Here is a 24838-nt window from a genome sequence, read left to right as displayed (position 1 = left end):
GTTGCTATGAATCCTTATTTAGATTAATGTTATAGTCTGAATAAGGGATTCTACTTAGTGTTATGTAACTATAACAATATATTGGAAATACTAAAATGCAAAAACACCCAAGGTTCACTATCTGTTGAGTATGCATTTCCATATATTGCAGACAAGGTGCAAGTAAATAAATGAACTATTTTGAAGAATCTACAATTCAGAATAAGTATATTCTAGCATATTACCCACACAAAAACATGCCACCAAGTCTTAACAGCCAGAAATACCATAAACAACACAGTGGATAAGCAGCTAAATATTCATGCAGACAGTGAGAGATCTTTACGAATAGTTTCTTTTTGATTTTGAAAGCTGTCAGGGTTCCTGGGAGCCGGCCCTGAGCCCGCTACCGAACTGCTAGCTTAGTGCCGCCGCTACACAACGGCTGCTGCAGCCTCCACTGTGACAGACAGAGAGAGGCTCAGACACTAGCTCCTGCACACAGCATCTCAGGAGCAATCGTTTGAAGAGGAACTCTTATGTACGCTTACCAGAGAGAGATAGAGAGAGAGAAAGAGAGAGAGAGAGAGAGAGAGAGAGAGAGAGAGAGAGAGAGAGAGAGAGAGAGAGAGAGAGAGAGAGAGAGAGAGAGAGAGAGGGAGAGAGAGAGAGAAAAAGAGAGTGAGAGAAAAAGAGCAAAGGAGAAAGCGTGAGTGAGATAAAGGAAAGTTGCCTTTTTTTGTTATTTTCTCCCATGGGACATTCAAATACATATTTGAACAGAATTCCAATCGGAATAATTCCACCATATCAACAGGAATGGCATTCAACCATTTGAATAAAAAAGATTTACAAAACAAAATGATAATTTTCTGCAGCCCACGGATTTCCTCGTTACAATGGTACTGATATTTGTGCAAATGTATGTGTGAATGCGTGATGTGTATGTTTATATTTAAATATGTAAAGGCTGTGACAGTAGTGTAGACACAACCGCTGTATCAAGTGCCTTACCCGAAAGGCAACGAAAGAATAAAGATATAAAACACATAGAACACATGAATGAAATATATATATGTACCTTCTGTATTACTAGATACCAGTGCTGCTATTATAAGATTTTATTTAACACTATGTTTAATTATAGTTGAGTTAATGATATAGAAAGCTACATACCATTAGCCTATTAGTCCAAAATTTCTTCACCACAAACTGATTAACATATGATCTCTTTGGTGTTCCAGCCCATTAATGATTTACATGTAAAAACTCTAATTAATTTCAACATTTATTTTCTGATTCAATCTAATAATCAGTGTCATCATTCAGAACTTATAATATATATAATAACTAATTTATGTCAAGTACCCCACAGACAGCAGAGCTTGTTGGAGGTTTCCTTTTTATAAATTGTATATTTTCAAAAAAATACAGCACTCGTGTCATTGAGCTCAATTTCTAGATCATCAAAAGATTGCCCCTGTATGCTAATTACAGATCAGGAAGTCGATTTTCGAAATTCAAAACTGTCCAAAGAAAAGTCTTTGTGTTATTTTCTGTGAACCAAAGTCAGAAAGCATAAAGAATAGGGATAATTGATGTAGTAAATATGAAGTGCACTTGACAAATACACAAAACGCTAACTTGATTGTTGAAGTTATTGTCAATCAGTTTCTGAAAAATATTGTATTTCTGTTCCTTCCAAGGTAGAAGAAAAGAAAAATATTAATAATAATAATAAAACAATGTTAAATTTCAAAATTCTATTCTCAATTAAATTTCAATTAGACAGGAATTTATATAAAAAAATAAACAACCTGGGGGATAATCATGTTTTGATTTGTCCTTGTTTTTAAATTATAAAGACTTGAAACGTATCGCCTTAATCAGTCTGTGTTTCTGTCATTGTTCTTTTCTGTGCCTCTAACCTTGTGTGGCAAGACAAAATGCTTCAAGAAGAGAACAGACAAAATGTCACGCTTGTGTCTGCTTCAATCCTCTTTTCACAGAGACACACTCACAGAAAGCGACACACACTAGCACATACACATATATATGCATGAAACACGCACACATACAAAGACACAGACTCATTCGCGCCATGGCAACTGCGTTGACAAACATATCCACCATAACCACACAGTCAGACACACACAGCACATAGCACACACACACATGCACACATAAACAATGCCCAAAGCCCAAAGCAGAAAACAAAAAACAAACAGGCGAAGAGACGTCTAAAAGCTCTCAAGATGAGAGCTGCATGCAAATTGTCTTCTGACAGTATCCTGCCTCACCACTCACCATTCTACCACAACTCAGAAGGAGAGAGATAGAGACAGAAAGAGAGAGAGGGAGAGGGAGAGAGAGTGGGAGATCGGCGACACAGGAAGAGAGAGGTAGGGTAAGAGAAAATAGAAGAGAGAGATAGAGTGAGGGGGAGAGGGGGAGAAAGGAAAAGGGAGAGAGGGAGAGGAAGGGGGAGAAAGAGGGAGAAGGAGAGAATGAGGGAGAAAGATAGAGAAATGGGAGCTATAGAGCGAGAGAGGGAGAAAGAGAGGGAGAGACGAAAGAGAGAGAGAGAGAGAGAGAGAGAGAGAGAGAGAGAGAGAGAGAGAGAGAGAGAGAGAGAGAGAGAGAGAGAGAGAGAGAGAGAGAGAGAGAGAGCAAGGAAGGCAGATAGGGGAGATAGAGAGAGGATGATGGGAGAGGGAGAGAGACAAAGGGAGAGGGGGAAAAGGAGAGAAAGACGAGGGAGACAGAGTGAGAGAGAAGGAGACAGAAAGAGACGAGAGAGAGAGAGAGAGAGAGAGGGAGGTAAAGTGACTAGCTAGAAGAGAACTGATTTGAGAGGGCCTTATTAAATCTGTTTACATTCCCTGCTGGGTCCCCCTCTGTCGGAGGCTTTCTACTCTATGGGACATTTTCTGAGGAGGTTTCAAACCAAAATGGCTGACTCTAATTAACGGGGACCTGCAGAGTCCCACTGGCCAATTATATTCCTCTCCTTGTCCCTGCCTACCAGCATTATTGCTGCTCAGCGGTCCACTTGGCCGTGCTTGTGAGCTATCTGGCTGCTGAACCCCCCCCCCCTCCCACTGCGGTCCCTGGGCTAAGGACAGACCGCGCTGCATGGCTCCTCGCTAGCCACAACACGCAGCCCTCTCGGGCTAGCGGTAAGGACAACAAGCAGCCGTCGCAAGACGCAGCTTCTTCCACTCCATGAACCACGCATCCTACACCGAGCCCGGACTGCGGAGCCCGCCACTGTGGACGCCCCTGCTTTAAAAACTGCAGTGATGGAACACACCTACAGGCACTGATGCACACACACCAGGCGCCGTTGGAAAGTGAGGCGGCGTTAACTAGAACTCACAACTTGTGTTTAAGTGTTAATTGGAATGCATAACTTATCATGTGACAATATGATAAATTCTTTAATGCCACCATGCCTGGCCTTGTTTTTTAATCAGCTTTATATTTGTTGTAATTCTTGTGGCAGCACGTCTTGTGGCGCATTTCTTTGTCTCTACTTGGAACTTCTGCGTTTACCAAAAACATGTCTGCACACAATCTGATAACGTTAAAATATGCATTTGTCTCCTCATCAACTTTTCCCGGCCTCCTCAAAGCCTCGTTACGGTGGCTCCATTATGCAGCAGCGCAACACCACCACTATCTCCTGCCTACAGACTACGTTCAACGCGCTCCCCTGCTTCATTTGCACCCATCAATCCCCCACCGCCGTGGACATAACCGCCTCCGTCAGCAACACCACCTGTAGCGCTGTCTACGCGCCTGCATACGGTTACATACATTAACAAAATCAGATAAGATCAGTTCATGGGTGGAAACACAATGGTTGGGTTGGGTTGGGTTGGGTTGGGGGGGGGGGGGGGGGGGGGAGAGGTGGGGGCAGTGAGGTCTGCTTACCATCTTTGGCTGTGTCAGCAGTCCTTTCTCCGCCCAGCCCTGGAGCTGCGGGAGCTCTGCCTGACGCCACTGAGTCTCTGTCGACCCCTATGGAGCGGAGCACAGGGAGGGAACGCAGGGCCCACCGGTCAGAATCACACACTCACTGTACAGCGCCGGTGTGGGGGTGGTGGTAGGTGGTGGTGGTGGTAGGTGATGGTGGTGGTGGTGATGGTGGTGGTGGTGGTAGGTGGTGGTGGTGGTAGGTGATGGGGGTGGTAGTGGTGGTAGGTGATGGTGGTGGTAGGTGGTAGGTGATGGTGGTGGTGGTGGTGGTGGTGGTGGTGGTGGTGGTGGTAGGTGGTGATGGTAGTGGTGGTAGGTGATGGTGGTGGTAGGTGATGGGGGTGGTAGGTGGTGATGGTGGTAGGTGATGGTGGTGGTAGGTGATGGGGGTGGTAGGTGATGGTGGTGGTGGTAGGTGGTGGTGATGGTAGGTGATGGTGGTGGTAGGTGATGGGGGTGGTAGGTGGTGGTGGTGGTGGTAGGTGGTGGTGGTGGTGGTAGGTGGTGGTGGTAGGTGGTGATGGTAGGTGGTGGTGGTGGTGGTAGGTGGTGGTGGTGGTAGTGGTAGGTGGTGGTGGTAGGTGGTGGTGGTGGTGGTGATGGTAGGTGGTGGTGGTGGTAGTGGTAGGTGGTGGTGGTAGGTGGTGGTGGTGGTGGTGGTAGTGGTGGTAGCGGGTGGGGGTGGTAGTTAAGGGGAAGGCGGTTGGTCAGGGTGAAGGAGTGGGAGAGGTGCTTCACTGAAGAGAGACACACAGTGTATACACCTTCGCAGTCTGAAACAAAGACGGGTGGCTTTTCTTTCTTTATTGGTGAATGGTTGAAGGTTGCGGAGCTCGTCCAATGTGTGAGGGAATGTGGAACACTGAAGACGTCAAATTCACACGTTCACATTGAATTACAAATTATTATTATTTTTTTTCTAAAGAATCATTATCAAAGATTGAATTCAATGTATCAGTGCTTGACAGGGCTGATAGGAGCACAGCTATGTGTGTGTGTGTGTGTGTGTGTGTGTGTCTGATGTTGTGTGCTACACTGATCCTGGCAGCGTTTATAATGAGGGTTTCCCTCTCGATCTCTGTGGGTAAACAAGCCGCTGGTGCAAGAGACAGAAGCCCCACAAATGAGCACGAGGAAATGTGTTTGCTGGATCTCCAGGGCTCCCGTGCCTGTAGGTAGCTAGCCACTCTACAGGCAGCCAATTTAGCTGAGGAGAAGGAGGAGAGGAGGGATGACCTCTGCCTTCATTTGCTCCTTCACAACGACGAGGAGAGGCAAGCGAGGGATCAGATGGTGGGAGGGGAAGGAGGAAGGACAGCAAGACAAGGGGTGAGTAATGGGCGAGGTATCTTCCCCTGTACTTCAAAGGAGGGAACGGGAATAATGATTGAGGGAGGGGGAAGGGGAACGAGAGAGAGAGAGAGAGAGAGAGAGAGAGAGAGAGAGAGAGAGAGAGAGAGAGAGAGAGAGAGAGAGAGAGAGAGAGAGAGAGAGAGAGACAGAGAGAGAGAGAGAGAGAGAGAGAGAGAGAGAGAGAGAGAGAGAGCGTGTGTTAGAGACAGAGAGGGAGAGAATGTGTGCATGTTATGTTGTCGACCTGTCTTGTAAAGTTAGGCCAGGATGCGTAATGGCATCCTAAATGAAAGTGGCCTGTCAGGCCGGCAGGAGCAGGAGGGCACAGAGGTTATGGGAGGGGAGGGGGATGGAGAGTATAGTTTCTGCTGGAGACAGTTTACTCTGAATGTCTAGGAGTTGGGGGGTGAATAATTTTATTGAATCCACATGCCATACCATCGACCATCTTTGTTTTAGTCGGAAAAGACCAAAGGGTTACTGTATCTGGAGCACAAAAATCTAAACGACGGTGTATCATAATATCCATGCTAGCTTTTAAACATTTAGCCTTTTTCAAATGGACACGATGCATTTAGCTCAAATCAACCATCGGATTTTGCAAAGCTTTTAGATGTCACTAGTTCATTTTAGAGAATTTAGTGAGGTACATAAATAATGATTTCTAAGAGCCTTGAATGGACATTATATACATGTCTCTGTGTGTGTGTGTGTGTGTGTGTGTGTGTGTGTGTGTGTGTGTGTGTGTGTGTGTGTGTGCGTGAGCATGTGTGTAGCAAAAAGCAACGTTAAACAGTAGAAGCATAATTTCACCACGTCTATGACTTCACATTCTCAAGAGGCGTGAGGGGGAATGGCCTGCCGCAGCAGGTAGTGTTGCTGTACGGTGTATTAAATGTGGTGAGCAAGCAGCAAGCAGATGTATATGATTTCTCAATTTGCAATAGCTTTTGTATAGTGCAAACAGGCATCATGTGGGGAGCGGGAACAGTATTGCATATCTCACAAGTGTGTTATGAGTCTCTGAATTTAATTTTTTATAAACATTGCAGAGCATGCTCAATATGCCATGCACATCCATTCAGGGACTGTATGATACATACACACTCAACAACTCTCTCACTAACAATCACACAAAACCACGCACACACACACACACACACACACACACACACACACACACACACACACACACACACACACACACACACACACACACACACACACACACACACACACAAACACACAAACACAGACACAATATCTCATCTTTCTTAATTTTCTCCCTGTCCCTAGGTTTATCACATGAACACACTCAGTGCGTCTTCTGATAAAATCTCAAATAACACCAGGATAAAGGTGCAATGCAATTACATTTACCAACCATTGAGATGAAAAACTGCTCATGGATGCATTTTCAATTATTCAGGGAATACATTTTGGTCCGCTCTCAGAAGCTGGGGAGACTCATTATGTAATCAATACACTCTATAACACCATTAATATTTGATGCCACGAAAGTGCTTCCTGTCTTATTGGGCTCCTGGCCAGTGGTTTATTGGTAGTGCAGTCAAATAGGACATGCCATATCCGCCCGCAGTGGAGAACACAATTTCGACGTTCTAATAGTCTGGAAGAGCACAGGGCGCGGTCAATTCACAGCAACGCTTTAAATATGTGCAATTCACTCTGAAAGACATTCTGTGCCAGTGCGATATACGGCACCCGCTATGTGTCACCTTCACTAGCTACACGGGGAAAATTTACATGCCTCAGACGCCTCTCTCTAGTTCTCTCTCGCCCCATTTTTCCTTATTTCCTGCCCTCGCTCCTCTGCTGCCTGCAACACTATAAAACCCCCAGCACCCGTTTTATTGCTGCTGCGTTACGGGGCCGCTCTCTCCCAGTTACTACGGAGCTTACACAATTAATTTAGCCTGACTTGGGTAGGATAGATGGGGGCCGTAAAGACTGCAGAGGTGGATCACTCTTCTGCTTCTGCGGCATCGTTTTTTTACTGACAGACGCATTGCTTTGTGGCAACAAAATGGAGTCGCTCAGACCTTACAGTGGTGCCTCTCTCCGTTCCCCTGCACCACCTCCTCCATGCTCCTTTTACAAGCATTTCACTGATGAAAGAGGACGCAGGGACAGAGCTGAGATAACAGACAAGTAGGCTAATATAAGCTACTGTACTGCACCGGCAGATATCAACTGACCATATTAAGTATGTAAGTGACTAAAGAACAACACACTGCAAAAAAGGTGAAGATCCACCACGTCTACTGGCGAGTGCAGACTACTTCTCCTCTGGTGACTGAGAAAGGATTGGAGTTCTTGCGAGACCAGGGGAGAGACAGAGATTTATACCACTTTACTATCTCTATTTCTTGGCCAGCCAAGTTCCCCTCTAATTCTCTTTGCGCTATTGATTTTTTATTTTTCTCTTTGCTCTTGTCTCCCCGGGCCCTATTTTTCTCTTTGCTCTTGTCTCCCCGGGCCCTTCTCTCTCTCTCACTGGCCTCACGCCCCACTTCTCTCTCTTTCCATCTCTCTCTCTCTGTTTCTATCCCTCCCCCTCCTACCACAGCCTCTGTTCCTGCCGTGTCTTTGGGGCTTTGTGACAGACATCTTGCAGTTCAGACCGATGCTGCCCAGGATCAATTAGAAAAAGTAGTTTAGGCCGGAGGCTATAGGCTCACAACCGCACACACTAATACACAAACACACACACACACACACACACACACACACACACACACACACACACACACACACACACACACACACACACACACACACACACACACACACACACACACACACACACACACACACACACACACACACACACACACACACAGACAAACACACAGGCAAACGATCCAGACACGTAGAAATACGTGCACCCACGTTGCGATTAGACACCCTAAGACATACGGGCAAACATAAACCCAAGGCAAAACCGAATACACACATCTCTGCACTTAATGCACTCTGGCCTGCCTGCCTGCAGTCCGATCGATCTACTCCTCCTTTGCTAAATGGCTTCTGTCCTCCATCCTCCACCCTCTTCCTCTCTGTTGGACTCAGGGTAATGAATGTTGCAGATGGTGCTAGACGTGCATGCTAGCTATTCTTCATTGAACTTTAGTTTGACTTTTCTCTCTCCCTCTTTCTCCTTCTGTCTGGATATTTGTTCGCTCTCCTGGCTTCTTAGTGTTTTAGTGCGATCGATGTGGCTTCCCCGCACCCAGCCTTTGGGTAGTCCACATTGGAATGCAAAGGGTCGAGGGTCAAAAGAGGGATACTTTTGTTGGATTATATATCATTTCTAGATAGAGAACAGCCATACCACAAGCCTGTTTTCATCCAGAGGCTTAGTTGAACTTATTATTCCAAGCAGTAAGTAAAAAAAACTGAAAATGATGGCTCACTATTAAGTTATTTCATTTTTTGTTAATTATTTTGGAACTTTGTATTGTTTCTTTCTGCACTATTTCATTTGGAAATGGAGGCAGTGAAGAGACACATAGAACAGCCTAAAGGACAAAGACAGTACTGAGGGTATTTACACACACACACACACACACACACACACACACACACACACACACACACACACACACACACACACACACACACACACACACACACACACACACACACACACACACACACACACACACACACACACACACACACACACTCAAACAGACACGCGCACACGAGCATATAGAGACACAAACACACAAATGCACTCCCGTTTGCTCCTCCAAACTGTAGTTGGAACTAGAGCCATTTGTCCACTGGCTAACTCCCAATTCTGCACCAACGCATGCAGAAAATTGGTGAGCATCTTTACTCTGGAGCTGACACTTCAATTTGTGCAGCTCCGGTGACCGCTACTCTGCGGTCCCCCCCTCGCGGGTGCGTGAGAACAGCTGGACACCTTCCTAGCCGGGCTGGCCGAGGCCTGGAGCTTGGGACCCGGGGCCTGGGAATTAGGGGCCTGACCTTTTGTGTCGTCCCGAACCCGTGTCCCCCGCACCGCCCGGGGCCCTGGCCTCGGCTCTGGGGCCCCCCCGTCACAGCTTCACAGGTTCAGCTCAGTGCCAGCGCCGCTCCCTCTCCTGTGCAATCCCTCATTCATGTTCCCTCGGCCACGCTTTGGTCGCAGTTCACTTCGAACGACATCTACCCTGAACCCTATGAAATCTCCATTCCCATCCCGGGCCCCCGAGCCACTCCGTGATGCATGCCGGCCTGAGCTGCCACAGCCACAGGCTCCCGGCTCAGTCAAATCAGGGAGCGCACTGTGCATTACTGTCGGTGCCGCTGTAATCCCCAGGGTGTGACGGATGGGAGTGATCACTGTCAAAGTCCTTAACTGGGACTTTATGCCCGGATTAAAGGGGGCTAAACCATCATCGGCTTCCATATATGGGATCCTATCCCCAATTAACACACGTCAATAATGCTTAAAATGGTTTTACGGAAATGTGTGATCATTGTGTTTCTTTTGCTCTTTACAATGGTAGGAACAAAGGATGGAATAAGACGAGGAGAGTTGCGAAGATGCCGTGATAGAGTGAGAAAGTAAGAAGCTTGGGTGGATTCATTCCACAGTTTATGACCTAAGAGTCTTCCTGATAGAGGCCACACCCGCCTCCCACTCCCACTTTGGAGTTGCATTCAGTGCTCTACACTGCGACACGACATGGTGTGTCCTGCTATGTACCGGATGTGTAATTCAAAACGGGTCAACCTTGAGTGTTCTTTTTAGATAGGCTGGGACAGAGGACGGACAGATCCACATGCAGAGATACAAGGGTGAACTGCTGCCATATGAGTCAGCACCAGGTGTCCTGACTGAGGACAATGCTTCCAAAAGCAAACGGCAGGTGATTGCGGCGTTGCACCTGTGCAGCGAAACTGGTCCTAATAGACTGCTCCTGCTCCTTAAGAAAGCCCCCTAGTGTCTGCGTACACTCCCATGCATTCACAAAGACACACATACTGCAGTGTGCCATGTATCCAGCTGCACAAGTCAAGTCAGGAATAAGCAATTTTACCCTTTACTGCTTTTGTGACTGACTGAGGCAGAAATAGGTTCCCTGCTTGCTACAAGTACAAACTGAAGCAGCACTTGTTTTGAAGCAAGCAAAACTGAAAGCCACAAAATATCCCCATAAAAAGCATGCAAGATGGGGAGGCTACAGATAATACCACAGTATTAATAATAATAATAATAATAATAACAATTAAAAATCATCAGCCTAATAATAATCATGTATTTTGACCAATTGCCCTGGAGTTTTAGGGTTCGATTACAGAATGGCATCGAATTAAGATTTTTTTGAGATTTTGTAATTGATATTTAATTAAAACTATTTAAAGTAGTAGTCAACACAAATTGAACAGCGAGAAAATAAGAGAACACTCTCATCACACACACACACACTGAAATTATACAGAGCTCCTCCTAATCTGATTGTTCTTTCCACAATCAGCTGCTATAGTCAGCTAGTGTCTGCTTCGGTGTGCGTTTGTGTTCCCTTATGTGTGTGTTGGTGTGTGTGTGTGTGTGTGTGTGTGTGTGTGTGTGTGTGTGTGTGTGTGTGTGTTTGTGTGTGTGTTTGTGTGTGTGTGTGTGTGCTTGCATGTGTGTGCGTGCGTGTTTGTGTGACTCTGTGTGTGTGAGTTTGTTTTGCAACTGCCTCGAAGCACAGAGAGTTAAATAAAAAAGACACAATCACTGATGTCCTAGAGAATTCATTCCAAGGCCTACGGTACTGTGTCTGTCAATGTGTGTGTGGGTGTGTGTGTGTGTGTGTGTGTGTGAATGTGTGTATGCGAGAGAGAGATAGAGAGACATAGATAGATAGAGTCCATTCGTTCATGTGTACCAAGGAGCTAAACTGATTATTGATTTGGCTCTGAACTGTAGCTGATATAATCAAATCGCTTCTAGAGGAAAGGACAGCTCTCTGTCATCTGTCTTAATAAGTAAACAGTTTGATGGAAATAAGGAGTAACAGTAGCTTGGAGTGTTGCCGTAGTTCCTTTTTAGGAGGACACTGAAAAAACAGTAAGGAAATGAGTGCCCCCATTGCTGCTTTGACCTCAGATACTATCACTTCACTGAAAGGAAATGTGATTAAATGCTTATAATTAGCTTTTTCATCTGTACCAACAGTGGTGCTTATTTTCCATACTATATGCTGTCGTACATGCAGTCCTACCCCACGGATGCTATCATGTGCATAATGTGTTTTCAATATGCTTCTTTTGATATCTGCCAAATAAATTATTCATAGCCATTTCAATCACCGATAATGCTATAAGTGCACTCATCACAGCCCAGTGTGACTGCTGAATTTATAGTGAGGCCGTGCTATCTGAGGATTTAATCTTGATGTAACTTGACGTCAGAGTGGTGCAACCATTACCGGTTTCTACTGCAGGATGAGCGGAGAGGAGTAAGACACAAAAGGACTCCAATGTGTACCAGCACGGCTAACAGACAAGGCCTGCGGCATACCAACTAAACCATCAAGTGTGGCGTGCATTCAAACGAACAGATGAATCCCCCCTACCGCCGTACAGTGCAGAGTAATTGAAAATGCCCACAGGAGACAATCTATGTTCATATACAACGGTTTGTGCCAGTTGGAGAAACGTATAGGAGGCGGGGGCTTTGGCTGCCGTAAGAGAGACCGCGATGACGCCGGGGAGCTGTGCATATGGGAGATAAAGAACATTTATCTCACTATCATTCCCGTTTCCTCTCCTTCTTTTCTCTCCTGCGCTCGCTCCCTCTCTTTACTTTTGCCCCGTTGACAGGCTCTATTCATCTCAGCCGCTGACGTTTATCAGTCTCGATAAGTATCTGAAGCCACAGTCCTATTTCCAGTTTGGGGCTTTGCAAATGCTGGCGATGCGCCGGCGAATTGAAGGGAACGTGCATTTATTTGCGAGGAAACCATAGCTGCGATGGAGCAGTCACCTTCCCTATCCATGCTGCGATCTCAGGAAGTTGCTGGTAGCTGTGAATGGGAGCGACTAGGCAGGCCTCCCTTGGCTGCACGCACACTGCGTCATACCGGTGCCACACCACACAACAACGAAGAATAGCCAGGTTATCCCCAGGCTTTCCTTTAGCATGTCTGGGAATAATGCTAAAGGAACACAACATAGCAATTTCTGTTTAGACGCGATGGGGAGCTGCTGTCGCTTCTAATATGCTAGTCCTTTGTAAACAGGAAGTACTGTATGTGTGTGAGTCATTGTTAGTCTCAGTTTACATCCACATAGATTGTATATGCTCTATACGACTGTGGTGGAATTGCCCCTGTTTTTCAGTGCAGCGCCTGCTCAGGTGATGTGACTGTCGATGTGATTCTGTGTGGCAGTATACCTTATGGCATGACGTGTTTGTAGGCATTCAAGGGTATGGAAACTAGAGACAGACATTTTTTGTCAACAACAAAATAAATAATATTTAAATGTACATGTATTACAGGGCCAAAGCTGTCCTAAACAGTAGAAACAAGGTATCGAATTTGACTCCCCTCAGAAATGGTGCCATTTTGTTGCATGTTAGCGTGCATGTTCCATCTATAATTCATTAAGCTACAGAATTATATAAATGTTTAATATGACAGGGGCGGCAAGTCACTCGCTGTTCAAAGTGCGACCTTGAAACGTCCTTTAAACACAGCACTGGGCCAGTTTAACTGCAACTACAACTGAAGAGGCAACCCACACACACACACACACACACACACACACACACACACACACACACACACACACACACACACACACACACTGTCTGCCTGCCGCTGCTTTCTGTTCTTTGTTCCTGGGATGCAAAATGCAGATGAGACAAGTCAGCTGCCTGTGTTCCGTCTCAAGAGAAGCTGCCACTCAAATGCAGTGTGTGAATTCCAAAACACACAAGGAACCGTGGAGGATGAGAGACGGAAAAACTGAGAGAAGGAGCAACGGGAGTGAAGAGGGAGAGGAGCCAGATATGGGGGGGGGGGGTAAAAGGGAAAGAAAGGCAGCCGTAGTAAGTAGCAAATAAAGGCAGTGTTCCCTCTCTCTTTCTGTTCCTTTAACTGAACAGAGAGCCGTATGCACACATGAATACCGCGTCTCTGCCACTGTATTCTCCATGCGGATATTTATTCTGAAAAGCGGCGACGCACAACAAGGACTCGGTCCTGTGTTTGCGGGTATGGTGAGACGCTAACACTCCCTAGCTGATTATGTGTCTGTCTCTCACATTTTGAGTTGCTGCCAGAGGAATTAGGGCTAGTATTTGTGAATCCTCCCCACACAGGAGAATGCCTTACCATGCCGCTCAGATTTTGTAGTCTTTAAAATAAAATGAGGGAAACACATTTTAAATAAATGAAGGAAATCGCTGTGGAAGCCTATTACATTTTCAACGTGACCGTTTTGTGAATCTTCATGTGTGTTTAGGCTGCGCACAAAAGGAATATTTAAAAACCAAAGCATACTAATTGGGACAGCGATTGTTACAGCCGGTTCTTATTCAAATAGGCTTTTGGCTCATTAACTGCATCCATCCAGCCTTTATTGAAAAGAAAGTGGAAAAGACATTTATAGACGATTCAATATTTAGCTTCTTTTTTTTATGTGCCGCAAAATTACAATATCATGTAGATACACTTTCTTAAGACTAAATAACGAAGGTACAAAATAGGTTCCAATCAGAGTCGACCTTAGGCTAACCCTTTTGATTGAACTTGCTCATGCCTATTGAACGAGTTCAGGAGGGTTTTAATTATTTTTCTAAAGATGTGTTGAACGGTTGCAATATTCATTGCATTAATATTACACAGTCACACTGTTTTAGGTCAGCTATAAATCTTATCAGTCATTGTCTGAATATCTGCACCTTCCCCATTTAAGAATGGTATGGAATACAGTTCTAACTAAATTAAAATGGCAATCCTGTAATGTCTTAAGTACGCTGTTTGTTGTTGCTAAACCAATTCAGTGTTTTTCCGACTCTACTCTATTCCTGTGGTTCCATGACTATCACCTGCATTCTGAACCTCATTACAGTGTAGGGGCAGAAAGGCAATTAGCTCACTGGCTAGTGTCTCTGTGATTCCACCCCTCACTTACTGCAGTACAATACTAGCTAACTCACAGCTACAGAGGAGCCACATACATTACACAACAGATAGAAGGCACACACAAATACACACGCACAATCAGACATAGAAACACAAGTTCATCCAGGCACAAACCCAACACAGTGAGAGGCAGGAACGGTACAGTTAGTTCTGTACGTCCGTCTATGGTTCATTTTCGCGTATGCAAACACAGAACGAACTAAACAGACAACTCCAGCAAAAGACCTGCTCAAAAGACTTGAAACCAATGCTGGCACACACACAGACCACCACGCCACCGCTTACAGTAAAAAATAACTTTACCACGTGACATTTCAGCATGAGCTAATTACTGCGAATGTGTTGGTAACGTCCAACAGGGGTATCCGTGCATGCCAACACATCCACATCCACACCACTGACCACAGCCTCACTAGTGCTAACCACAGCCTCACTAGTGCTAACCACAGCCTCACTAGTGCTAACCACAGCCTCACTAGTGCTAACCACAGCCTCACTAGTGCTAACCACAGCCTCACTAGTGCTAACCACAGCCTCACTAGTGCTAACCACAGCAGCTCCGTAGGCCAACACACACCAACTCACAGCACTACTGACCCACATGGATGAAAGGAAATGGCAGCGACGGGAGCGGTTTTCAGTTTGTTGAAAGGTTACCGACTGCACTGTTGCATATCAGCATGCATGACATTTTGTTCGGAGACTAAGTCTATTGGCGGGATGCAATCAAAACATGGTTTCTACGTTAAACAAAAAGGCTGTTTTATTCTTCTCGCATGCATGTATGATAAATCCACACGAGATTATAAAAGGTGGACACAGACTAATTAATGAAAATACTCTTCTTCATGGCAGGAAGAGAAGGGAATATTTTACATGAAATCCATGGCAACAATGTTTATGATATAATTATAGCAAATTGAACTGACAAAGATAGCCACATCCACTCTCTGCTTCATTTTCACTGGTGGTTTAATCAGGCTGCGGTAAAAACGTCACTCTGCATCTGACCACACGTCAGTCTCACTGCCCACTCTCATACACTGGCTGACACAAGCTCCTGCCGACCCCCAAACACACACACAAACACACACACACACACACACACACACACACACACACACACACACACACACACACACACACACACACACACACACACACACACACACACACACACACACACACACACACACACACACAACCACACACATACACACACAGACAAGCTAATGTCTCCATACATACAAAAACACACACATAAGCTACTGCCCCTACACAAACACAAACAAGTTACTGCTAGCACACACACACACACACACACACACACACACACACACACACACACACACACACACACACACACACACACACACACACACACACACACACACAAATGCCGTTTGAGACTGACAAGATAATTGTAGGGCTGCATTAATCTTCCCACTGATATTTCTTTATTAGGGCAGAACATCTCTCGCTTAATGCCTGTGAGTCATCTTCATTGTCCCTCACCATTGTGGTGACATTACCCTTTGTTAATGATGGCTTGGAGTGTTGGCTATACACTTAATATTATCAACCCTTATCTCATTGAAATGTTTGCCCTACCTTCAGTAACATTTAAATAATTTATAGCAAACCATTCAGTCAGTGAATCCCTGCTAATAAATTCCTCTCACACGCCATCCTATTAGCATTGATGTGTAACCTTGGAGCAGTGAGGCTGGACAGGGAGCACGGTGTTCTGCCTGAGGGAAGCTCAAACACTGTGTGTGCATGTGTGTGTGTGTGTGTGTGCGTGTGTGACTGTGTGTGCATATCTCTGTGAATGTGTGCGCGTGTATGTGTGTGCATATGCGCACACACACATACATACACACGCACACACTTGTGCATGTGTGTGCGTCTGTGTCTGTGTGTGTGCATAGATGTGTGAATGTGTGTGTGTGTGTGTGTGTGTGTCTGCGTATGTGTGTGCTTGTGCATAGAAATATGATGGCTGATCTCGCAGCAGATAACCCCTACACTTTCCCTGCGGGAGGCTGCAGATGTGCGAAGAACACACGTATTTATTATCTTTACCGTTGCTCCACCTTACCTTATCAAGGCACACATCCGCTCTCCTGCTATTCCCCTCTATTTTCCATTCCTTCCTCTGAATTCCCCCCCCCCCCCAGACACACGCCTTGTCTCTGTCAGCTCTGTGTTAATGCCAAGGCCCTCCGTCTACACTATCCTGGCGGCTATGCTAGTACCCTCTGTCCAGGGCACACACGGGGCTAGCTTAGCCCCGCTAGCCTCGGATTCAATTAGCATTTTGATTGCATGCAGGGGAAAGAAGCCGCTAAGTTACCAATCAAACATTTACTTGATGACAAACAAATAACATGTACCACATTCCTGATTGCTAATACAAATGTCTATGATTGAGCCGACTTTTTAATAGTTAAAATAAATAAATGTTTATATGTGTGTGTGTGTGTGTGTGTGTGTGTGTGTGTGTGTGTGTGTGTGTGTGTGTGTGTGTGTGTGTGTGTGTGTGTGTATTATGTATATATGTATGTATGGGTGTGTTCATTTATGTAGGTGTGTATGGTTGCATGGAATATGGATGTATGGATGGCTGGATGGATGTGTGTGTGTGTGTGTGTGTGTGTGTGTGTGTGTGTGTGTGTGTGTGTGTGTGTGTGTGTGTGTGTGTGTGTGTGTGTGTGTGTGTGTGTGTGTGTGTGTGTGTGTGTGTGTGTGTGTGTGTGTGTGTGTGTGTGTGTGTGTGTGTGTGTGTGTGTGTGTGTCTGTCTGTGTGTGTGTGTGTGTGTGTGTGTGTGTGTGTGTGTGTGTGTGTGTGTGTGTGTGTGTGTGTGTGTGCGTGCGTGCGTGTGTGTGTGTGTGTGCATATATGTATCTTTGTATGCATGATGTATTGATGGATGGATGGAATGATTCAGTAAGTAACTTGCAAATTAAGAAAACAATGTTTTCAGTGCAGAAGTGCACTCACACACACACAAACACACACACACACACACACACACACACACACACACACACACACACACACACACACACACACACACACACACACACACACACACACACGAACACACACACACACACACACACGAACACACACACACAAAGTAGCACTGCACATGCATAGGCCCACATTTGCTATCGACAGGCAAGCACAGCGCCACAACATCATCAACCTTCTGCACACATGAATATAAATTCAAAAGGTCCTTACTTCACCACTAAGTGTACATTCAGCATCAGCAATGTGCATTGGAACTTCACGGCACTAATTAAAATGAAGCAGAAATAAGAAAACGTTATACACATCATCACCACACAAAGTACTACTACTCTCTGGCTCGACCCTCCCTCCCATGCAAGCAGGTCTCTCTTGTCACACCCACCCATCTCCACCTCCACACCCTCCTCTCCCTCTCCTCACCCCTACTCGAGCATTCTGTTGTTAGCAAAACTGTTAGCACTCCCTCACTTTGAGTCTTTTTCTTTTCATGCACGAATGTCCAATCTCTCCCTCCCTCATCTGTCTTATATAGCATTTCAACGCGGTGTGAGGAATTGTCATATTTATCCCTGAAAAGTGATGACATGCTGCCTGTATTCAGGGAGCACAAAAAAGGAGCATATAATGACAATGAATAGACTGGGTTCTAGGTACAGTAATCGCCAACACTACAACTAATCTACTGCTGTGGCGCGGGATGCTCACTGTTCAAATGAAAAGACTGGTCAACAGTATAACAGAGTATAGCGGTCGGCTGCCGGCAGCCTTCTTCCTTACCATCTTAAACCCATTCCACTCCATTTGGGAGCCGCCGGCCGTTTGTCTCTCTCTCTCTCTCTCTCTCTCTCCCCACACACACAAAACAGCAGCGACGCCTCTGCAAAGGGAAAAAAATCCCCTAGTCTCTCGCTTAGTATCTCTGTCGTCGCTCTCGCTCTCCTCAAGAGCTTTGCCTTTAATTTCTCTCTGTCTATTTCTCTCTGCTTCTGTTTATCTCTGAGTCTTAGCGGCGAGCAGACGGGATTGTGCTGGTGGCGTAGAGAGCAGGCATCGCCTTCTTCCACAGAGGCTGAGAGGAGAATAGGCTGCTTAGAGTGGGAGAGTGATGGGCTGCAGCATCCCTCCCTCCTTCCCTCCTCGATCCCTCCCTCTCTCCTCGCGCCCTCCCTCGCAGAGTCACCCGCCCAGTCGCCTGCTCGGTTGGAAGGTCAAAACCCACCCACTCGCCCCCTCCTACCCCTTTTGCGGAATCTCTGATTGGCTCCTTAGCCTGCCTGTCGCTGCATCTGCCTCTCCCCCTCCTCCTGTTCCTGGAGTGTTAACACCTTCGCTCTCTGGCTGGCTCGAAGCCGTCGCCGGCACACGCCAGCCTCAGCCTGGCTTGGCAGAGAAAAGGCTTTCTGAATCCCAGCAAAGCAATCAATTGCTGCTGAGGTCCCTGCTTGAGTGAGCCGGCAGAGCGGTGCGAAGCGGAGCTCTAGGAGAGTGATTGCAGCCCGGGGCGCTATAGTAATAGGATGCCTGTGCAGCGCCATGTATATAAATTAGCTATTACAGGGTGAATGTTAAAATCCTCTGTACGTTTACACGACTCTTTTTAGGCTACTCTGTTGTTCGTCAATCACACGCACACAGAGACACGAGCACACACAATAAGTAGTAGGTTAGCTGTTGTTTTTGCCTTGAGTTGGAATGCCATGTTGTCAGTAGTCTGTCCACAATAATGTCCACGTGAATAATTCGCTACATAAAAACACAAAAATGCCCAAAAATAATGAGAATAAAAATCGAATCATGCAACGAGTTTGATGAAAGGGAAAAATATATATATTTTGGAATCAGTTAATTGATTATGAATAGGGCAACCGAACACATATACACCTGCACCTCATGTTTTATACACATCTGTCACAGGTGGGATTCACCAATACAGGGGGGGGGGGGGAAGTTCTCGTTGTAGCCGTAAAACAAAAAAAAACATTTAAATAGAAACCGTTGATTCTGAAATAAAGGTGCGTGTTACCGAATATTACGGTGAAATATTACTTGTGTTCTACCTATTTAACTGATGCGGTGTCGTCTTCAGCATAAACACATTTAACATTATGTCTACCGGGGGAAGTAACAATAAGCTTTCACTCACCATGACCATTCTCGTTTCAGAGTGTCGTTAGAGAGGGAGGAAGGCGTGCCGTGCTAACTGTAGTCTCGGCGGGTAAACTCGGAGAGCGCGTGGTCCCAAGGACAATCGGATAGTTGAGGCTGTAAACGCGTGCTGGTGTGGATGAATGGAGCCGAATCTCCCAAAAAAACGACAAGTAGCCTATACGCCGTCGGTGCGAGAAGTCAACCCTTGCTATTTTATCCTCTGCCAACAACGTACATCGAATAAAGCACGCGGGCTTAATAATAAAACATGAACAACAAATAGAGACTCGAGATTCCCGTGAACACAACGCGCAGAGAAAATAACACCTTTCCCTAACAAGCCATTTATGGAATATCCAGCATCCTCGCGCGTAGCGTCTCATTGGCTGCGCGAGGTAAAATTGGGGTGGTGCGGATGAGAGAAGGAGGCGGGCTTGGTCAACGGCCGGGGAATAGAAAAGACAGAAGCCTACACCCATGGAAAAGGCTGGATACCTCAGGAGTAGTTTGCATAATAAAATATGTCGTCGTTTTCAGAATCCTTTTTATTTTTTAACGTTATTATATAGGACTGACCAAAAGGAATGCGCTCATTCTGTAATTCAGAGTGGCGAGCACAAAGCAAACGATAAACTTAGACTATTACCGATATAGTCGCAAACAAACAGCATTTTTATCGACAATAAGCATCCCTTTCACTTGTTGATAGTAAGTTGACGCAAGGAATCTTAAATGTTTTGTTGAAATGAAAAGCCCATATATAACACTATTTTGCAAATAGTGCTGCATTTTGTACATTTTCACTCAAATGTATCTATAAACCTTTAATAAGTTGCCCAGTATATCGTTTTCCGATTTAATTTCCCTCACAAGTCTTTAAAGTCCTGCATTTAAAATATATATACATATTTCATATATAAATCTCAAAAAGACAAGAAGAGGGAGCCCTTGCCTCTACAGCAGTTGTCACCACACACGTACACGCAAACCCGCGCGCACGCACACACACACACACACACACACACACACACACACACACACACACACACACACACACACACACACACACACACACACACACACACACACACACACACACACACACACACACACACACGATTTTCCATTTCCCTAAAGCTAGCCTGTTATCGTAACTAGTTGGGCTGAAAATGCTCAACCCATCTTTTTGTTGCCTGACATGGGATCAAAACATCATTAGATTCCCCAACACATAATCATACTATTTTCTCTGTGCTCCACGCAACAGAGAGAGGCAGCCATTTAGCTATTGCTCATTCTCATGTTGGTTTGATTCAATTAGCACAAGGCTTGGCAGTGCTAACATACTGAGGAAAGTCCATTAAACCTGTGGGGTATTCTCTTTTCCATTTAGCAGTCTAAGAAGTGCTTTGCTAATCAAATTATATCGCGTCTGATATTATCTCCATGCTGTGCATATGCTATAACAACATAATTTGTGTTTTTCAAGGAGTAACTTACAGGATTTTCTCAATGTTTATTCGAATGGTCACATGATTTGATTAGATATGTAATATCAATATATATTGCAGGATAAAACCTATGTATTGGCTTCTTTGTATTACACCCAATGCATTTTAGAATTGAAGAGCGCATTTCTATGATTTATGGAAACACTCAATGCATTTTTTCTTACTCACATCCTATTCGACCTCTGAACCTGCCTAGCCATCTTATGACGTCATAAATAAAGGTGTTGTCTCATGACAAACACACAGACACACACACACACACACACACACACACACACACACACACACACACACACACACACACACACACACACACACACAAACAGAGGATTCAGGCTGAAAACAATTTGTCATGATGTGGTGAATGTGCGTGTGCAGTGTTATCTGAATGACACAAACTAAGCATGGAGTCATGTTGAGTCCATGCCCTAGTTTAGATTACACACTGTGCACTGCAATGTTGCATATGGGCAGATGGAGGAAGCGGTGTCAAACATTCTAGCAAGGGCACCCATGCTGAGATACTTTATAGTCTGGAAGATGGAGATACTGTCGCGAAACGTATTATCCTGTGGGCTTTCTTTCTCTTTTGACACACACACATGTGCACGTGCACACATGCGCAGGTGCGCACACCCTCTAACACGCACACACACACACACACACGCACGCACACACACACACACACACACACACACACACACACACACACACATAGATAACGATTAAAAAAACATCAAACATGAAATCATTTTAAAAACAACATCAAGAATCAAGAGTTTCATAAATACTTATGCTTGGATTTCCTGCGTTGCTTTTTTAAAATGCGTTCAGAGTTGGAGTTAACATTTGCCCAGCCTTGATTATGTTAGTGTCATGTTAGTTTATTCTGAGGCAGACTGCTCATACTCAATTTTCAGATCATAATTTGTAATCTTTATATATATATATAAATTAAATAATAATTCCCAGCATTTCAAAGTTAAAAAGCTTTTGTGGCAGTAACCCAGGGTTTCAAGCCTCATAGTCAGCAATGTGAAACTCAATCTTATTGATTGGTCCTGAATCTCTCTCTCTCTCTCTCTCTCTCTCTCTCTCTCTCTCTCTCTCTCTCTCTCTCTCTCTCTCTCTCTCTCTCTCTCTCTCTCTCTCTCTCTCTCTCTCTCTCTCTCTATCTATCGCTCTCTCTCTCTCTCACACACACACACACACACACACACACACACACACACACACACACACACACACACACACACACACACACACACACACACACGTATGCATGTGCATGATCAGACAAGCAGAAAGAGCACCAAATACAGACACAAAGACAAACATCATGCACTACTATATACAGTACTACATAAATCATTTCCACAAGTGCGTCACCATCCATTGCTGCTGTAGAGGCAAGACTGAGACCAGCCATGTTTTACTGTGGCCGGGGCCTGAAGCCTGTTAATTCAGAAAGAGAGAGCTGGCTAATTGTCATGAACTCCCTCTGCCCCGAATTTCCACGCTAAACCCCTCCCACTCACAGACTCTGGTGGATTAGCTGCACACTGTGGAGATAGATTTATTTATTTTTTTGCTGATGCAAATGATCACCAGTCCAGAAGGGGTGGCGGACTTATTTGAATTTCAACAAAGGGGTTTAAAGATCTTTGAACGCTAAAGTACTACATTATTAGGTGACCTTGGGTGTCTTGAAAGGCGCCTCTAAATGAAATGTATTATTATTATTATTATTATTATCTTTGCTCCCTTCCTTTTTCCGTTTGCTTTTCTCATACCCCGTCCAACCGTCTGTTTAATTGGAAGCGCCAGCAGCACGAGGTTCACACAAACAACATACACACACCCACACACACACACCCACACACACACACACACACACACACACACACACACACACACACACACACACACACACACACACACACACACACACACACACACACACACACACACACACACACACACACTGTTTACTGTTGACTGCTGCAAGGGTTCCATAGGGCTGTAAACATTAGCGTCATATACATATTTACACTTTGACAGACTACTCGATGCCACATAACACCTCTTGGTTGGAAGGTGAGGAAAAGCCAGACAGAGGTATAACAGCTCTGAATATGCAGTGTGTGGATGCAGTGCTAATTGCAGGTGCTCCAAGTAAGCGTTGTGTTATCTGCCAGACTCGGTGTCTCAACACCTGTCTTATGCCTCACTCTGCATAATAGCACTGTTCTATTTAGAGGGGATATGTGTGGATGCCAGCAGCCATTTCACCTTAGGGCGTGTCTTGAACAAAATGCAATAAAAAGGAGAGTTACTTTGTGCAAAGCTTTAAAACTAATCCAACCCCGGTGTACAAAAGCCATTCACTTTGAATGAGCCACATTAGAAAATTAGGAAAATAATAAAGACACTTTATGAAGGAGGTAGTGTGTGTGTATATGTGAATGTGCGTGTGTCTGCGTGTGCGCTTGTGTGCGTGCGGCGTTTGATCGTGTACGTGTGACGTCGTGTGGAAGGTGTGGTCGGGGAGGTCGGGATGTCATAACACCAATCCGACCGGGCTTTTTCTGTTTTTTTCTAATGGGCGAACTCACTGCCGCTCAGGGTACCGTGGAACAACTTAATACGTGTAATCGGCAGAAGCATCCGCTCCTCAGTATGCTGGGGCCTACCCGGGCCTCTGTCTGATTCGCCCTTGAAGGATCCATTGGGTTTGCCGTATTGAAGTTCTGGCAGCAATAGCGTCTTAGGCGCAGTACTCAGATTGATGACGGCCTCTTCCCTGGCAGGTGTCCACCCTCCGCCAGTAACAATCAACAAATGGGTGTCAGAGCCCAGGACTCCTGTCTGCCCTCCCCTCTCCCAGCGACAACTCTGCGTCATTCCTTCGCCGGCTCCCAGACGGCCAGACGACCATTACAACGCACTGTATCCAGGAGCTATTCCGCTGGACTCACTGACCCCTCCTGTCGGGTGTACACCCCCCTCCCCCACATTGGATTACACTCCATTTAATCATTGAATTGCTAAATTGTATCATGTTTAGTCAGGGCTGTACTTGTTTATACTAAATATACTGGCTTTATATATCATAGGGGAACATTTGTATTGTTGTATCATTTGGAGGAATTCTTATATTATGTTATATCTTAAATTAAATGGATATATCTTGGTGTAGATGCAGGGGAAAATAATTCTGAATGAACCTTATTTAGGAAGGCGTTGTGCACAGCATTGTATGTGTGATCTCACAGAGCAAAGACGCAACGCATGGCTTCCTCTACGAGTCCGTGGTTTCCCCTAAGAACCTCACGCCGTTTTGGGTGAGGTTCCGGCGCTCTTAGAGCTGCCTTCCATTGATGCCCCTTGACGTGATCCGTCAGCAGGCATAACCCCTGCTGATGTCACTCTCCCTCGAAGACATTCCTCAGACACCGCTTCTTCATGTTGATCCCACAACCGAGAGCGTGCTGCATTTGTCATGGTCGCTTGTCTCCCCCCTTCAACGGGAGGGCTGTTTGATATGGATGCTGCTCTGTCGACCGCAGGGATGAGACAGGGGGGGGCTGTCTTGGAGCTGGGGTCAGATAGCCTGTCTCCAACGGTGGAATATGCAGCGATGGCTTGCT

At 45.4% G+C, this 24838-nt stretch overlaps 1 protein-coding gene across 10 annotated transcripts in view; it reads right to left on the bottom strand.

The window, feature by feature from the left end:
• Positions 1-20077, bottom strand: part of elavl4 (ELAV like neuron-specific RNA binding protein 4) — a 58282-nt gene extending 38205 nt beyond the window's left edge. For 3 of the 10 annotated variants that reach the window (XM_060066546.1, XM_060066545.1, XM_060066547.1), the window contains exons 1-3: positions 18307-18641; positions 17740-17793; positions 3916-4002 (exon numbers count right to left, since the gene is read on the bottom strand). In XM_060066546.1, the coding sequence (XP_059922529.1) occupies positions 3916-4002; positions 17740-17793; positions 18307-18330 (165 nt within the window). In that variant the 5' untranslated portion in view covers positions 18331-18641. Of the gene's footprint in view, positions 1-3915; positions 4003-17739; positions 17794-18306; positions 18644-19672 lie in introns of those variants that run through there. The other 7 variants (XM_060066551.1, XM_060066550.1, XM_060066548.1 and 4 more) reach the window with 6 other exon arrangements.
• Between the last annotated feature and the right edge of the window lie 4761 nt (positions 20078-24838).

Source organism: Gadus macrocephalus, chromosome 12 (assembly GCF_031168955.1).
Source record: "Gadus macrocephalus chromosome 12, ASM3116895v1".
Taxonomy (NCBI): Eukaryota; Metazoa; Chordata; class Actinopteri; order Gadiformes; family Gadidae; genus Gadus; species Gadus macrocephalus.
This window is presented reverse-complemented; position numbering and strand designations above follow the sequence as displayed.